The sequence below is a fragment of the Musca vetustissima genome, unplaced genomic scaffold (assembly GCF_032173495.1).
Source record: "Musca vetustissima isolate MV318-11 ecotype Yass unplaced genomic scaffold, APGP_CSIRO_Mvet_v1 utg3273, whole genome shotgun sequence".
In the NCBI taxonomy this organism is placed as follows: domain Eukaryota; kingdom Metazoa; phylum Arthropoda; class Insecta; order Diptera; family Muscidae; genus Musca; species Musca vetustissima.
In genome coordinates, this window is record NW_026887631.1 from 524,034 (window position 1) to 543,051 (window position 19,018).

Below are 19,018 nucleotides of genomic sequence, written 5' to 3' on the forward strand. Positions count from 1 at the left end.
TTGTTTGTATGGATGTGGCAATGTAAATATGTATAAATGACGAGTAGTACTATCTATATACATGTTTGCATATAAATACTTAATTAATTCAAAATATCTTTACAACAATGTGTGTTGTGTGTTTGTTGGGTGGGGTTTCATCTTACATGACAATTGACAAATTCACGATATAATCAAAGTCCTTTGACTTGTGTAAACGTTTGTGTAAGTGTACGTGTGTTTGTGAATGTTTAACTTAAAGGTCCTGCCTGTTTGTGGTTATGCGACTAAGAAATTCAAAATCAAATCAAAGGAATTCTTCTATTTTAGTAACAAATATACTGTACGGTTGAGTAACAGACACACATACACACAGACATATGTGGCTGTGTGTGCGTGTTCGTATGTTTATGTATTGATATGCAAATGTTGTATGTATATATGTATAAAGGTGGGGATGGGGGTTTTCAAATGTTTAAAAGCCATTGAATAAAATTCTGGACCAGCCAAAATCCGAGCAAGTCGTGTTATACTGGAAAAAATGAACTACAATTTCATTTGTCACTGCTGCTGTGTTTCTAACATCTGTAAATAAATAAAAAGGAAAAACAAAAAAAAAAAAAAAAGAGATAATTAATAGGAGATTTATGTAAATATAATTGGTATGTAAAACAAAAATGTTATCACCACAATCAATGATCTTCAATTCACATTGTGTCTATACAGGTTTTCATAATGACTTTTATTAATTTTTGTTGTATCATTAATAGCTTTGCTTACTTTTCTTCCTTTGCCTTTGTGGAGGCTGTGTGTTGCTTCATAGTTTCAGGCAGGAACAGAACCACAAATCCGCCAAATAAACACCAGGCCGTTAGAAGCGACATCAACAAATGATCCTCGATTTTGTTCTAAAAAATAAAAATGGAAATCAGATGAGAGGGGGGTACTTAATAAATTAGCCGTAATATAGTTTATTCATTTGGTGTCTTACCAATAGAGACAAATACGGCGTTAATATCAGAGCCAGTCCAGCAGCAATGTTGCAAGCTCCCACGCCCACATTGCGTATAGCTGTGGGATACAATTCGGCGGTATAGACAGGCATAATTGTGTTACCAGCACTTATAGTGAATTTTCCTGCAAGGCAAAGAAGAGGCTATTAATATAAATCTCTTTCTATGGACCGTCCACCTCTCTCACCTATCATAATGAAGGTGATTTTCAACCATAAAATGTCCTCCTTGCCCTCAGTTATGGCAGCACAACAGCAGGCAATGCCAGCGCAAATTAGAGTGCCACTGAAGAGCCACTTCTTGCCGACCTTCGATATTATGTACATGGCAATTGCAATGGCTGGTATTTCCACCAGTCCAGCTAGGGCCTAATATGTAAATGGATATTGGATAAATATCAAAAAATAGACGAAATTAGAAAATAAAATAACTATCGTTAATCATTGTTTTGTTGATATGATGCACGGAAAATTAAATATTTCATATCGTTTGAAATTCATGTCTAGAACAAAAGCCTGAAAACATCTGCCTGCCGTCATCCATCATTTTAATGTGCGAAAAATAAGCAATGCGCCTCCTAAACATCGCAATGGCTAACTTAAAACAACAAAAACACGCTCACAGCCAACGGCATGAATTTTCCATGTTTACACGTTCTTCTGTCAGACGAACTGATTTTTCACATTGTGGACAGTGTCTTCAAAGGAACAGAAGCAAATACACGTTGCCTTCGGTTAGAATGGATTTTTTTAATACGATTTACTCCCTACCCTCAATGCATTATTGATTGGTATATCACCTGAAACGATCTTTAATTACAGAGACATTTTTCCCTTGAAGAACGTGGTCCTTGATGAAAGAAATCAGAGCTAATTTTTGTTTTCAATATTGTCATGGCTCATATAAACCACGATGTCTCCCAAACTATTCAGTAATTTCAAGTCTATTAAACTAGCATAAACACATTTTTCGGTGAACTTGCAGGTCATTCTAACAATTATTTCCAGTATAAATTCGTATACAACCCATTGGTTTTAATGCCTTCAATTATGTCTATTTTTGTGCCAACCCAAATCTATAATGATTGTATACGAAGCTTCTAATTGTTATTAATATACATACTCCACTTCAAACCACTGTATTCGAAGTCGAACGAAACATAATTTTATCAAATTGTGGGCATTTTGCCAAAATATTGCCCCCACCCACCCTTAAACTTGCGATGTTGTTGCTGTGTTATCAATATACAAACAATTATGTGGAATAGGTGCTTGTACAAATGTGTGTGCGTGTGTGTGTGAGTACAGAAGAACTGTCTGGGGAAACATTCCATGTAAACATTTTCCACATGTTGAATGCTGAAAGTTTTAAATGTTTATCGGCCGATGATGGTGTTTATTGGCCGATGAAAAAGGCCATTAGAAGAACTCCCGGCCCCCGTTCAACGGCATATCAATGCCGTGGCAATTTTAATTTGTTCTCTTCTTGGTGCGAATAATTAAGAAGAAATAAAATCAACAAGTGCTTAATTAATTGTAGAGGCGGATGATGAATGTGGGCAGTGTGTGTGTGGGTGCGTTTCGGCTGCCATAATTCACTTACCGAATTCAAGTAAACATTACCACCGAACGTGTTCATGTTCAAGATGAAGCCATAATAGGCCAAATTCATGGTAAACCAAATGCAGAGAAAACAAATCGTAATACGCCTCAGGTAACGTGATTTGAAGAGGTAAAAGAAATCCTGGGAGTTTTCTTCCTGGGGAGGTGGTTTCAGCAGGCTCTCGTAGTCACTGGGTAAGTCACGTTTATTGAATTGGGCAGCGGCTTCCACAATTTGTTTGACTTCGTCGATGCGACCCTTGACTAAGAGCCAGCGTGGTGATTCGGGCACTACAAACCTAGGCAGAGAAGGCGAACAAGACGAAAAATATATGGAAATGGTTTAGTATTGTTTTTCACAGCGTAACATGGCGATAAATAAAAGCAATTGTCAAATGTCCACTCACCACAAAAAGCAAAGAAAAATGCCTGGAATTCCAATGCACAGCTGCAGCCGCTGATAATCTTGCGTTAAATAGGCAATACCGGATATAGCCATGTAAGATATTGGCAGTGGAAATAGGTTATACATGCCAGCTATTGTACGCCATTTGCCATCGACATATTCAATGGCCAATATCAAGCCCGAATAGGTCACCGAGACGGACACTAGGCCCAATAGGGCTCTTAATGTTATGTAGAATTCAAAAGAATGGGGGAAATATAAAGCCAAACCTGAAATGAAATATACAGAAATCGATATGTAAAACAAACAATTAAAAGTGTCATTAAATTCGCCCAGGAAGAACTTTAAAATTCTTCGCCATTGGGGAGGACCTTAAGAACATGAATCTAAATTGTAAATTCTGCCTAGTTGTATTTTTCATCTGAAAACGCAAAACATCTATTTGTAACCAACTCAGATGGAATATGAGACGTATAATATCGGTCAAAAACTGTTCAAGCATGTTAAGACCAATATTTAATTTTGAAATATGTTTGAGAATAAAATTGCAGTTTTGTATACGTCACCGTTTGTGACGGACCATCTTTAGGTATATACATAAGCTTGGTATATACATTCGATTTTCAACATCAAAAAACATAGGAGTTGAAAATCTAGAATATATATTCGAACACGAACTCATCTGATTATCCTGACTGCTTTGACAAAAAAAAATAATAAGAACAAAATAAAATAAACACAATGGTATTCCAGCAATAATAATGGTTCCTCAGTATTCTACAATGAACTTTCCAGTGTGGGTGTAGATTTCTTAACTTGATTGGCTATCAACGAATAGTCAGAAATAAGTGTATTCTCTGAAACGAACAACAAGCCCGAACATACATCTGGATGTATATCTTCCTTGTTCGCATTTCAAGAGATTCCTAAAATCAATTTCGAATATTTCCTAGAATTGTTTTTCTCGATTCGAATAATTTAGTACGATTTACCCACTGACTCCGAGTAGCTCTCCCTCACTCGCCCTCCGATTCCTTGTAATCGATATTAAATATAGCCGCATTTATTTCAATTTATGCACAAACACAAGTATTCAGCATGTCACAACCTTTTTATGGTTAGTGAGTGTGTGCATGTGTGATATCCTACAATGTTTCTATTTTAGTTTGAATTGTTTGATTCGGAATACAAATTAAAAAAAAAAAACTGTTATTTTTACATTTCCATTAAAGTCATGGCAACAATGCGCCAATTCTGTTGCTGCTTGTGCTCAGCAGTAGCCATAGCAATGGCATCACAAAAGAACTACTGTAATTGCTTTGCATAGTCGGTAGGTGGGATGTGGATGTGGCTCTGTCTATATGCGAATGTGGGGGAAAGTTGGGGGGTGTTCATTCACTTTGTGGTTTCGACAATCAAATGGGTGTTGGGACACCTACTCGATTGTCTGTGTGGGCGTTGGAATAAAACATTGATATTGCAATTCAGCCATTTATAGTCAGTCATGCATTCTGCATTCATTGCAGCATCCTTCTGAAAGGTCCTTCTCAATTAAGCCTTGTTCTTCAAACGGTTGATAAGTGACATTAAAACAATTAAGAAGACATACCCAGTCATATACCAGTCAGTCAGTCAGCTAGCTAGCAGAAATCGTTTAAATGTCTGTAGTGTGGGTGTATGTGTGTTTGTCTGAATGTTTAGCCACATCTCAAATCAATGTCCTTTTGTGTGTCTGTGTGTTTGTCATTGGCCAAGTGTAAAGGTGAACACCGCAAAGCAGGCTGTCAAGTTCAAAGTCATAGAGAATCGTACACCGGTTGCTTCCTCATTGTGTAGCCTTGTTTGTTTCTGTAGGTTTGTAATTTTCAATTGGAAAAGGGTCGCACTTACCGAAGATGGTCTGCAGCACAGCCGATATGAAGAGCATGGTTTTGCGGCCGAATTTGTCCGAGAGGTAACCGGAAATGATGCCACCCGTTGCCACACCCAACAGGAAGAACATCTCGGCCACGTTTTTCAAATACTCCTTGTCACACACCAGATCCCACTGGGATGTCCAACTATTCCCCACGTTATCGTCTACGGCATACTCCCAAGCTGAGCAGGCTCGCCGTGTCTCATTGTTGCCAACAAAGCTCTTGAATACAGATCCTTGCTGTAACGACACAAAAGGCAGACATGCCAAATACCAACAACCACAACAAGATTTTGCTACAATTTTACAAAATTCCAAAGGGCTTACGAGCACACGCGCCTAGCCCAATGCCATACATACCTGTTGCAATTGCTCCATGGTTTCGTTGCTTATGCCACCCCAGTCGACCAGATTCTGAAAGCAATTGTCATTGGAATTACTCAGATTACGCCACACATCCACTGGCAAGTGCTGCAGGTGAGTGGGCCGCTTACACCAGAAATCCTTGCTGGCCGCCTTTAAAACAGACATGACAATCAGACTTTAGAGAGAGGGGAGAGAATTATGTAAATGTCAATCAACGAACGCACTTGGTATATGGACGACGATATGTGAAAGGTGTTCGGTACTTGGAACAGTGACAGCAGCATGGTCATCAGAAACTGCCATTTGCCAAAATGCCCCACTAGGTCGCCAATGACATCAGTCTCCTCGCCCGCATCCTCGTCACCGTCACTGCCACTGCCACCGCCTCCTCCGCCCTCGGGACCACGTATATAGAGATCTACCGCTTTGCCGCCGTTCGAGTCCCTGGACCCACTATTTCTGTGTTGAGTTATGGCAGTGCTACCCGCAGAACCTCTGTGTTCGTCGGCATTGTTTGACTGGGAACCTCTTTTGGTCAGATTCGATTCAGTGAGTCCGGCGGCTGTGGTGGTCCTTTGTTCATTGCTCGCCTTGTTGGGCGTACTTCTATTGGGATTTGTGCTATCGTCATCATGCTCTAACGAGGACGGCTGGGTAGTTGGCATTTTCCAGTTGCTTGCTTTAAGAACGGGTGAAAGGGGGAGATAAAGAGAAACTAAACTTAATAACAAATGTTAATCCAAGGAAAAGCTTCCTTTTAGAACTTAGTAATTGTGTCGTTGGCGATTACAATCCCAAAAAAGGTTTCAAATTAATCAAATATCGAACGAGCCAACAAACGAACACACGTCGAAAACATTACATTGTGTGTCGGGCAGCACACACTGTTTGTGATTAACTGCAGCCAAGTAAGTAATGACATTGCTAACCTAGGATTACCCACATCGTGGTAAAGAATAACAACAACGACATCACAATTCGTTATAACCCCATGCATGTCCAAATCGTGTTTCCTTCTATTGTTCTATTCGATTTTCTTAGGCTAATGTTCGTTGATGAAATTCCAACGTCCTTTCGAATTCTGACGTTAAGTACAATTGTACGTTTCCCCTTTTTGTGTTATTTGGTTTATTTTCCGGTTGATTTTCTTTATATCCCATTTTGATTTGTTCCCTCGGAAGAAAGTCAATCATATTAGATGAGATTAAATACGCCTGGCTGCCAACGTTATACGAAGGTGGACTCAACAGTTTTAGAGTTAATAATTATTGTGAAGAAAACTCGTCGGAAAATCTGGTCGTGAGATTTTTCTTACCTCATAGTTCAAAAAAAATTGTGATAATTAATAGCAATTCGGTCTAAGAATATGTAGACAAGCCCATAGTAATGGTCCATACATGTTTCCATCACTATTTTTGACTATGCTTACACTTTTTCATAATTTCTAGAAATATAACCGTGATTGTTGGAGAGCGTATGAGTTGTTGTTGACTTTTGTGAGAAATTGTAATATAGTTTTCTGGAATAAAGGCCGCATACATAACTTGCAAAATGTAATTTATTGGAATACTTTGTTTTAGGGGAGCTAAACCGATTATGGAATTTCGGATTGTATGATTAAACTTTTTAAAGAGGAACAAAGTACTAGGTTCTCTATAATAATCTTTAATATTCTTGAGATTCTTTTATTCACTGTCTTTTCGCAAACTTCCAAACGGATGCTACGTAAATAGTACAGGCATTGTTGGTAAGCTAGCTTACGTGTGCACACCAGCATGTACAAAAGATAACATGTATGTATGTGTGTACGCGCTTGTGGGCTGGCGTGTGTGTGTGGATGTGTATTGGTTGTTAATCAATTTGTTACTTATTTGTAGTCCTTATGTGTGGTCGCTAAATAAAGCCAAAAGGACGAACACGTGAGCAATGTTCGTAATGGACTTTTTGTTCTGGATCAGTGATGAAGATGATGGTTCGGTCGTTGTATTCAACGCCCCATCTCTACATTTCTGTTTGGTTTTCTTATTGTTTTGCCTTGCTTTTCTTTCTGTAAAACTCTAATCCTTTTTCTTTTCCTCAGCTACGACAAAAAAGGCTTTGGATTCGATTTTTTTTGTAACAATGAATGATTAGTAAAGCCAGATCTCTAACCGTTATAGCACAATATACATTACATATAAAAATGAAAATGATTTTGCGATTAATGGTGAAGCTGATTTCTGCAGGTTAAGCATGGGCATGTTACAAGTAACCAATGGAAAAACTATAAAAGTTCAATTACTAAATGCAGAGAAATTTGTAAGCAATGGAATAACAATCAGGATTTTGTTTTGAATATCTGTTTGGATATGATGTCTAATTAGCAATTGGACCTAAAGAATCTGTAGGCATGGGGATTCACTTTTACTTTGGAGACATTTGTTAGTACATAGCGTACCTTTTCTGAATCACTACTTGAATTTGACTGATTGTTTCCCTCGTTTATTTGTATTTTCGAACTTCCAACAATGATTTTATATTTCCTTGTGATATGGCAAAACTTTTATACGCATTAAGCTGGATATGAAACTATTGACAGGAAAATAAATTATCCTCCAGAATGTTAACATAAAACGACAGATATTTCCCTGCCCGTGAACCACCCATCTGCCTAACACACACAAATATAAGTCCTGTCCACCTAATGCAATGACCACCACTGTGGACAACACCAGCAGGAAGTTAAATTTTAGACGCCTTAAAACGCTACTCGTTCGAATTATTTACATACTTACTCACTCACACACACACACGAACACACCCACCTACACATACATACACTCTCACGGTATTCTCATCCATGTAATGTCACAGTTAATTGTTGTTAAACTATAAAATACAAACTAACCGCCATGGCCATATGGCGACCATCAGTGAAGGTCGTCCAGTGAGTGCATGGCATATGTGTGTGTGTGGTGTGCGGACTCAATGTTACAATCTACGCATGCAGCGGTTTCACCGGATATTCCTATAAAATAACACAACTGCAGTTGTCCATGGATAGCAGTAATCGCATAGACCAGCATCTCTGTCGTAATATCCGCACATGGAGACAAATGTGGTTATTTATGGAGTGTTGCTTGGCAACGGATGCGTTTCTACGGGAATTTAGTTGAATTCATGTTTTGCAGTGCAATTCCCCCCCAAAAAAAAATTAAATAGCAAATATATTGTTGGTTTTGTTGTTCCATGCTATATTTTTTTTTACAAAACTTTGAATAAGGCGTATGTGTGTGGTTACAACTTTTATTTCGTTCGGCTTGTTTGTCCTTTGACAATTATGTTAATTGGAAATGTGGTTAATTGGAAATTATAACATTATAAAATACACAAAAATAACCTTGTGGTCTGTAATTGTTTTTTTTTTTTATTTTTAGGAGTCTAGTTAAGGTTCTCTTTGGGAAAATATTGCCGCAATTCGACCTCGCCTACTATCATTTTCACTCAAAAATTAAAACAGACACCTATTTGATTTGATACTTTTGTTTTACAGCTACTGTCGTAGTTTAGATCATATTAGCCGACATTGTATCAAACAGTTGTTGTGTCAAATTTAATTACACAAACTGTCAACATTGGCTACTGCTACGACTATTTGATATTGGCCACTTGCTGGATGCTGAGCTTGTCACGCTCCGCCATTGTTGTGGCAGTGACAACAGCAACACTTGTTGATCACTGTCTAATTGAGTCGGACCAACAGTCACGAATAGACAATGGAAATTCCAACACGGCCTGCTCTCGCTTGGCCTGGTGTTAACTCAATTTATTTATTTCATTCATTCATCCATTCTTGTCTTCGAATAGGCGACAGTGTATCATTTATTTGAAAATGATAACTAAATAAATCGGCGACACACGACAAACATAAATAAAGAGACACGCAGTCGAATGGATGAGAAGTCAAGTGGATGAGAAGAGTCGACTGACTCCCTATTTCAGCGATCATTATTATTTTTGGATTTATTTATTATTCGGACAAACCATCTCCTCCACCTGTTTCTCTGAAATTAGACCATGACAAATATAATTAATTTGAACTGTCTTAATGCTGTAGTTTATAGGGAAGAGAGTTGAGGAGAATGACAAGCCTTCTCACCTACAAACTGAGAATTTTCGCAGTTAAAATTGCACAAATGCAAATTTGGACTAATCTAAAAAGGAAATATTTTGTGTGAAAAGAGAAATTAGGTGCCCGGGCCCATTCTGAATTTTGACACTGGGGACCGCTGTAATCACGTTGTACAAAAGACCCTTCACGTCTTTTGTGAAGGGTCTGTTCATTGTTTTCTTTGATAGCAGAATAAATGGAGCCGGCCAAAAACCAAGCTGGAAAGTACAGATTTGTCCTAGATCATTCGAGAGCTATAACGTGTTAAAATTTGGAACCGATTGGTTTAATAATTTTTGAGTTATTGTGCCCGCCAATCGTTAAAACGCTGTTTCGAGAAGAATACGTTTAAAGTCTGAGAAGCACACTTGCCGTCGCATAATGCCGACACAATAAATCGGCTATACCTTAAAGAGTGATTCTAATTAAAATTTTAATGGGACGTTCTTGAGAATTTATAGGTTCATACTAAATAAAAATATAGTTTTTTGAAACCGAGAATGTCGGAGACGGCTTTTAGTTTTTATACCCTTTTAGAGCTTTCACCTTGCTAGCCTCCTAGATTTTTGTAATTACACTAGAAAAATACCTGAAACACAAAAATATCATATACACACATACACACTTCTAATATAGTGTAGAGCCAATTTCGATTCGACCTATTCACAGGTTATAACATGTCCATGTGTGCTTCCACTTGAATTGGCCATTCTCTCATCTGGTATTCACAATACAAAGCGTTGCACAACTTTTAATGGAACCTTGAATGGGGAAAATGTAATGCAAATGGCCGCCACTATTTACTTTAATTGGTATTGCTCTAGAATTCTAAAATTATTTGCAAACAATGTCTAAAAATGTTAACACTCAATGTAGATTAAATTATATTCCATTATCGTAATGGATGATTGGCCCGGCACCGTCGGCCCGCCGCCCTACTCTCTTGCTACAACATTCATTGACAAATGAATTGCCGCCGCCAATAATAACTTACGAACAAAATACCGAACCCGCCAATCTGCATATTACAATGTAGTGCAAAGAAAAGAAGCGTATTTGCGTTTTGTTTTCATCATGGCCTGCTACTGATCTCTGGTCTAATTTAGTTTTCTTTTTCTAAATGCTGCTGTTTTGTTTTAATTATCTGGCATGTGAATATTGGAAAATGTGTTCGGAATTCTATGTGGCGTCACCTGAAAGCAGTCATAAAGTCGTTCAGCGGCCATGCAGGAGAAAAACGCCGCATTTGAAATGCTTATCGTGCAAGTCCATTGACAGGAGGGACTAGTCGTCTTTGGTTACAAATTAAGCGGCGCCCCCAGAATTGTCTTAATTTATTTATTATTATTGGTGTGTGTGTTCCTTTTTAATTTCATTCAAACAAATAACCGCGCCGCCAATGTGTGCTGTAAATTATTAATGTTTTGTTTGTTTTGTTCTTGATTGTTGAGCGAAAATAAACAACTCGGCCAATGGGTTTTACTAATTGAACTGAAACTACAGGCCAATACAATGTGGAAATGTGCTCTATGTGCCTAATGGCTTGTTTCGTACAAAATTTATTCATTTTCATTGTTTCTTCTAAAAAAAATGTTGTAAGGACGCCAATTACAGAAACAATAATTATTGTTTAATTCGATATTGGTTTTAATTTTCGTGAATATCCAATCTATATTTTGAAATATTCGTATTTAGTCTCAGGGTGCTAGCTAACATAAACTGTGATAAAAATAGATTTGGGCAAATAAAATTGTAACTTCCTGATTTTTAAATATAATTCATTCGTTACCAATCGTATTAATTGAATTATATAATATAAATTATAATTAATATAATATACATTATAATTATATAATATATATTAATTGAATTATATAATATATAATATAAACGTTTGTTTTTAAATGACTAAAAATAAAATTTCATTAATATGTGGAATCAGGGGGAACAATAATTTAACATGCAAAAACAAAAAAAAAATATTTAAAGGTGAGTCAGAACCTATTTTTCCAGAACAACACAACATGTTGCCAGACCACTTAGACTTCTGAACCATCAACTGAACCGAAAAGCCACTTAGCCCAATATAGCTGCTCAGTTTTAAAACGGAGAATTGTACAATACAAGTTATATATATATGAATCACAACAATCAATCTGGTTTATATGTTCATAAAATACATTGTTGGAAAAGTGTAAAACCGTCGTTATGTTCGATCGGAACGTGCCTTTTTCAAATTCACCATGATTTGGACTAAAAAAATAACCAACAGCTTTTTGGGGTCCATACATGAGGACTATGTCAAAATATAGGACTATATCTGCTAGAACTATATCTGCTATACATATTTTATCTTCAGAAAAGTCCCTCTTCATAACCACAACAGTTCTTCCTTCTTAAACATTGGGAGATGTATGGTGACTTGAAATGTCAATGGAAAATTCCATAATAGGATAATTTAAATATCCCTTCTGAAGTCAATACAATTTTAATAAATCCTTAAACATCGCTGATATTCCAGAAGATATTTGTGTGTTCTCCGAAAAATTTTCATAGCGGGCTTAGCTATTTACTCAATTTCAAATCATGTTTTATCATTAAAATGAATTTGATGTACTGATCTTATCGCCTTTTTTCCAACTGGAAATTCATATTCACCATAAAATATTAAAATTAGCGATAAAATGAATAATCACGACTTTCGTTATTGTTGTTATTTTGCTGCTCATTTACTATTCACAGAATGCTGATTGGTTGCCTAATTTGATGGTATCTCATTAGTTCGGCCAAGCGGAACATTGTAAGTAAGATGCGTGCGAAATGTTTACATGAGCTTAAGGGGGACGCGTGTAATTAGCTTTTAATTTAAGCAATTGGTTTTAATGTAGCCGGTTTATTTAGTGAAGTGCATTTGTAGCTCCCCAAAAGTGTCACAGAACTGAGCACAACTGTCGCTTTGTTTTTGCTTTTGCGTAATAATGTTGGCCTGAGTACAAAAGAGAGGCGCTTGCTGATTTGTTTTTTTTTTTTTTTTTTTATACACACGACTGTCACAATCCTTTATAAACAAAAGTCAACAGACAGCCCACACCCACACATAGGTGCGCGGCGAGGCATAGTGACAAGCACTTAGCCACAAATTACGCGAAAGCTCCATGTGGCAAAATAATCAAAATCGACTGCCGACAGACGACATGTAGTCCAATCTTATGACAGAGACACATCATCGTACAACAACAAACCAGCCTGCCGGCCGGCCATGTCTGTCAGATGAGCAGCTGCATGTGTCGTCACCTGCAGACAGCATGTCGTTGCCTCCAACAATGGAATGCAGCAAAACATATTTCGTGTGAGTATTTCCTGTGATTTTGTTGATGCATTTTGGCCTAGAGTGGTGTACCCTTGTGTCAGGTGTTTTGGTGGTGAGCAAATATTCCCCATACGCACCAAGTATTTATTTGAGTGACTCTGTCACAACGAAAATTGTTGGAGTAGATACAAAAAGTCGACTGCTGAATACAACACCCTTTCACTTTCAGTACACCCTAATATTTTCACTCACATAGTTTGCAATTTGTTCGCACAATCTTCTCCATTTATTCCACTTATTTCTGTAAAAATTCACGAATGACGGTGTGTCCTTATTATGAGAACTCATTTCCACATCCTGCCACTGCTGGCAGCGGTGCAAATAAAGTGCTCTAATTTTTGTTTAACGAGTTAAAATTCAAACTGCCAGACAAGTGCAAATAGTCGCTGTTCAGTGTTTGACTATATATGTGTGTGTGTGTGTGTGTGACAATTTGTACGTTATTGCATGTGTAAAGATAAGAGTGAACTAAGTAAAAGGAATAACAACAAATGATGAAAGGAATTAAAATTAAAGAAATGTTCATTTATGGGGACAGGGGAGTATCGTAATTATTTGTGTAATATTTGAATCGAAATCAAGTGGGCTACTAAGGGTATCAATAAAAACATTTAATCAATTCAAAAATATTTTTCGAAACGTATGTATTTGGCAGGAAACAGTTTGATATGGATAAATATATCTGCTCTGACCTTTTTTCTATTACGCGCAACGGATTATTGTATTTTTTTACCATACCGGTCGACATTGACCTAAACGACAACTTATTCAATACTGCCTGCCTTATCACCATTTCCGAAAAATGAGTTTTTCTAATTAAATATTAAATATAAATAATTAAATATTTCCAAACCTATCCAAGCCACATTGTTTTCTATTTTAATTCGGAATAAAAATGATTTGCGCTATTGTGCGGGGCAAAATGTCACACATCACGACATAAATAATCGATGACACAAAATAAACATTTCAAGATCTTGGCGGAATGTTTTCGTCGTTATCGGCTGACACTTTTCTTGAACTTGAAATGCTGAAATGTATCTTCGTTCACCAGCGTTCAATTCTTTGGACCAGCGTTGCCCCTACTGCCTGCCAATGATTAATATTAATTAAAAAAAATTCTATATTCTCACAGTAGCGAAATAAATGAAAAATTACCACTCACCGAAATGTCTATGACTGTGAGTGAGTGTGTGTGTGTATGTGCGCTCAGTAATTTTTTTTATTAGCGCTTAACAATGATAACACCCAAAGCTACTGATACATGCCATGGGGGACAACGTTGGGGCACAGCATCCATTCACTCTGTGCGTCATGAGAGGCCGGCTCCAGTGCGATAAGTGAAAAACAAGGGAATTTTCTGTTTTTGTTTTGTTTTTGCAAACAATTTCAAATGCTGTCTATCCAAGCCGGGATGCGCTGTGTCATAGGAAGAATTGCTGTTGTGTACACACAACTATGGGGCAACTATGCTGGACTATTGAATACATGAATTGTTGATTGTAAATAATCTTCAAAACTTTATGATCTTCCAAATGAATTGGAAAATAAATCTTTTTTTAATTAACAATTTAGATTTGTTAAAAACTATAAAACAAAACAGTTTGAAATTGCAGTTGTTGAATTTTTTTTTCGAATACAAAATCAATAGTAAATAGATTAATATTTTTATAACATGTTGACAATTGTTTACACAATTTTTATGTGAAATGTAAATAGATCTTCACATATTATTGGTAAGCTGACCCTTTGATGGAATTCATAAGCACCAATCCATGTTGACACCACGGGTATATTTATAGGTCATAGGATCCGAGGGCAATCTTATGTTGGTGCGTTATGTTAATTTTCCACTTGCCTTTCCACAGGTGTTCGACTAGCCCACAAGTTGACAGTGACGCCAGGCTAAATACACTTAATGGCATATTGCCAACATTACCGGCACATAAAAAGTCCGCCGCCATCACCCACCCTTTTGCAAGAAAAGTAAAAGTAAACATTTTCAAATCGTGACCCCCATAATGTCGGCACATAAATATACCAGACCACTAGCATATGGCAAAATCTGCCAAGATTATTTATGTGTCTTCTGGGCTTTGTATTCAACTATTTGGTGAATTTCCAATAATTCACATTATTGAATAACATGAAAAAAGTGAACAGCTAATAACAGCAGATATCTATCCAAATCGATAGAAATGCTAAATTGATATTCATCGTTGTGTGATCCATATTTGTGTGTGTGTGCGTGTATGTTTGATTGTATTTTCGATATTACGATCTGCTTAAAGAAGCTCAATATGTTTAATGGTTGGATGGGAACACGGACTTAAGTTTGACGTTTCGGATTCGATTGATTCTACCCTAATATAGATAGAGATCGTGTGATGGGTGTGTATGGCGAGGGGAAACGATTATTTATGTTTGGAATAAATTCTTTTGAGGTTTTACACACAAGTGCAACAAAACAAAAAACCAAAGCAATAAAAATGAATCATGGCAATCAGGGGATTATTTGGCCACAAATAATAGATTACATAGATTTCAATTTCGCAATTTCTTTGATTTGTTTCTAATTCCTGTACTGTTTTATTTCATTTGGATGATAAGTATTCGCATCTCGTTTTGTAAATACAAAAAGTATTTGCTTGTATTTCTAAATACTAAATACGTGTGGCAAATGTGTATACAAATTAGATAAGTTCAGTTCAATCTCTTAAAATATTATAAATCAATTTTAAACACCAAATGTTTAATACATCAATTGTTAATGCAAAGAAGAGGATGCTTAACTTCGAGGCTACATTTATATTCTAGCTCATTATTATGATATCTTTGATGTATATTTGTATGCAATAATCGTCAAATTATTTAAAATACATCGGTTAATAGGCGGATATTTATATGGCCCAGCAAAAGTATAGGAACTGTTTTCATGGAGTTCAATCAAAATCGTTTAAAACGACCCACTCGACCCATCGCCACTATGGAGAATTTAAAAAAGTCTGATGCGCAATGCAAGTGTTTAATTAAATAAAAACATGGATATTTGCAGGCACATCAAATTTTGAAATAACATATATTTTGTATATTTTGAAGATTTTAATTTTCGTTTCGTTTTAATTTGGAATATGAATTTTAATTTTTTGTAGTGTCTGCATATAGCTACCATGGAACTCTAACATTCTGCGGATGTTTATTTCAAGCTTGTCAAAATTTCTTGCCCGATTATAGGTCAACAGCACATCTTCCTTATACTGACATATTCTCCGAATATTACTAATATTCAGGATATACCTGCTAATCTAAATTCCCTTCGCCGTGGGTTGTGTTGTGATGTTCGGCTTATAATTGCGGCCTATAGGCCGACTCGAAAAACACAAGAAATTAAGAAAATTTTTTGGGTCATTTCATCCTAGCATTATTACATGATCGTCACCGAAAATTAATGGCGTTGTCCTTGACCATAACTGGAACTTCATGGAAGATTTCTAATCGATCAGCACTATATTTCCGCCCTCCGGTGTGGTAATGGGTTACTAAATAATATAAGAATACGTAGACAGCTGTACATATTTACGTGTAACTTTCACATTCGTGTACATTCAACAAAATACTTGGTATCAATTCGAAAGCCAACCACTCCTCTTGGATATATATCAACTTTTTAGCTTTATGTCCTTCAGGAGTTAATACATAATCCATAGAACCCCAAATGTTCCTATTTTTCACACAAATGTCAGGGTCCATTTGACCCGCTAAATATTACCCGATCATTATCAAAACAAGCATGCATTCCTTAGCCCTGGAGCGACCAGAAAAACAGACACAAAAATTAAATATTTGGTCCACTTCATCCCCTAAATATTAACCGATATTTTCCCAAAGCAATAGAGGTCTTCATTGGCCAAAACCGGCCTTACGTGCAAAATTTCATGAATATTGGTCCATAACTGTGGCCTGTATCGTGTTAATAAATTATAATGGACAAATGAACAAACGCACATGGCTAGATCGACTCAGCTAGTCGAGATATGACGATCGGTATACTTAAAGGTGCGTCTAGGAGCAATATTTCGCGACGTTACAAACGCTTGGGCCTGCACGATGCTATAATGTTCCCATACCCCGTGAACTAATTTCTACATAGCATAGGGAAATCACAAATACTAAAAACTTCGTTTCGGAAACTTCGTTTTCTACTCAGAAAATTGTTTTGCCTGAGTTCGAGTCTTTTTTGGATTTATAGCCCTTATTAATTGAAAAATCGTCGTTAAAAATAAAAATGGAAGTAAATATTGTATCACAATGACTTAATATTAATAACAAACAATCGGATATTTTAAATTACTAATTTCTTTAATAATAACAATATTAAAAATAAAACAGATACACTAACGGAACTATTCATTAATAAGATTCCGCACGTGATGTACACAAAGCTTATGAATATTCAATAAAACATTTGAATTACTTGCGTTTGTGGTTGCTTTTACTTTTTTGTTTTTGTAAACGGGAAGGTGGATGTGAAGCAAAATCACTCAAAGATAAGCAAAAAATCATTTCGTTAGACCGGTCCCCGTTTGTCTACGTAAATGTGTTGTAACTTAAATAATCAATTATTTGAAACGAAAAAAAAAATAATAAAACTGCAATATCCAAATTCCATTAAAAAATAATATAGTTGACGACTCAACGACATTATTGCCAGTTTATAAACAACAACACCTTAAAAACGGTCGTAAAACATTTATGACGACATTTGCCTCGCAGAGAGGCGAACATAAAAGTTGGGCGCATTCATTTATATGCCGTAAAAATTGACAATGTAAAGATGATGTTAGCCAACAAAAGAGGTCCAGCTAAACGATATACAATCTATGTGAAAATAAATAAATCGAATTTCGACAAGATGGAAAAACATCTATTAAATTATCTTAAAATCGGTTAATACAAAATTATATTCGATCAATTAAATTGTTCGATCAAGGTCTATGGAATTGGATGAACATCGATCTAACGAACATTTTACTAAAAAAATTACCTCAAAATTTTTACTAAAAAATGCCTAAAAACGATGCGTAAAAACAGCAATATAACGAATATAGCTGACAGGATGACAAACAATTATGGCAGAATAATTCGTATGTTTACATACAATCTCACTATTCCATGGGATTTTTCCAAATCCCAACAACAATTACATTCAAATTGAAATGACACTCTTACCATCACATTTCGAAATCATTTTTCATTTGTGTCCAAATGCCGGCGGTAAGAGTCCATTTATTTACACTGAAAACGTTTGCACGCAGCGCAGAATGGGACGTACAACGTCGTACCGAATGGGCCTTAATCTTTCCGAATAACTTAATGCTTTCGAGCCATGGCCTCGAGAGTGTGGCCAAATGCATGCATCCTCATACCAGTTCGAACTATCTTTCGGTTTAATGTTATTGATATTTACGAGAGACCCATGTGCCCTCTTTAGGGCCTTGGCTGGTACATACACTGTGTGCTTTTGAATGTGTGTACCAAGGCAACTTGAGCAATGCTCTAAAGGCATTCTGTTCCAGCCATGCCATTGTGTGACAATTACATGGTGTAAACACTAGACAGACGTAACGTGTTTTGGGACGAGCGTAAACGGGGGCCATAAAATCACAGCCGTATTTAACGAGAGAGTGAGCGATACAAGGAAGTTACAATTCTTTGACAAACAAACAGGAAAATCCCAACTCCCCTCTACCACTGAGATCCCATACGAACAATAACAACAACGACAACTACATCATCTGTGACAGCAAAAAGATTGAGGAAAAAGACAACAGACAACATGTTGCCAATGTCCTTGAGGCAAATTATCATTAGGAGAATTTTTTATGGGATAATAACAAGAACATCAAGAGCTACAACAACAACGGAACGGAAATGAAGTGAAAGATGGTTGACAAAGGAATAAAAACAACAATGTATAAAACAAACAAATGAGCAGACATATAGATCGACCACAAGATGACACTACTCGCAAGCACTGGCAAACATTTTGCGTAAGGGACCGAAATTGTGTTTATATTTTCTCAGACATTATGTGTAGGAGCTAGTTCTGCGGGATTTAGGAGGTGCGATTTTTCTAAATATCTCGATAATAGACTAGGGAAATTGTTATCGAAGATTGGACAAAGAGGTTGTTTGTTTGAAGTATCCGTAGAGAATAT

The 19,018-nt window shown here is 36.5% G+C and overlaps 1 protein-coding gene across 1 annotated transcript; it reads right to left on the reverse strand.

Annotated features, from left to right (window-relative positions):
• Positions 1–557: 557 nt before the first annotated feature.
• LOC133335264 (organic cation transporter protein) lies at positions 558–5,876 on the reverse strand (the record flags this gene model as incomplete). The annotated part of the gene is made up of 9 exons (XM_061543554.1): positions 558–564; positions 760–887; positions 971–1,116; positions 1,180–1,360; positions 2,595–2,892; positions 3,001–3,268; positions 4,890–5,154; positions 5,275–5,430; positions 5,505–5,876. Coding segments are annotated over 9 exons (1,821 nt in total), but the record flags the coding sequence as incomplete, so codon positions are not given.
• Positions 5,877–19,018: the final 13,142 nt, after the last annotated feature.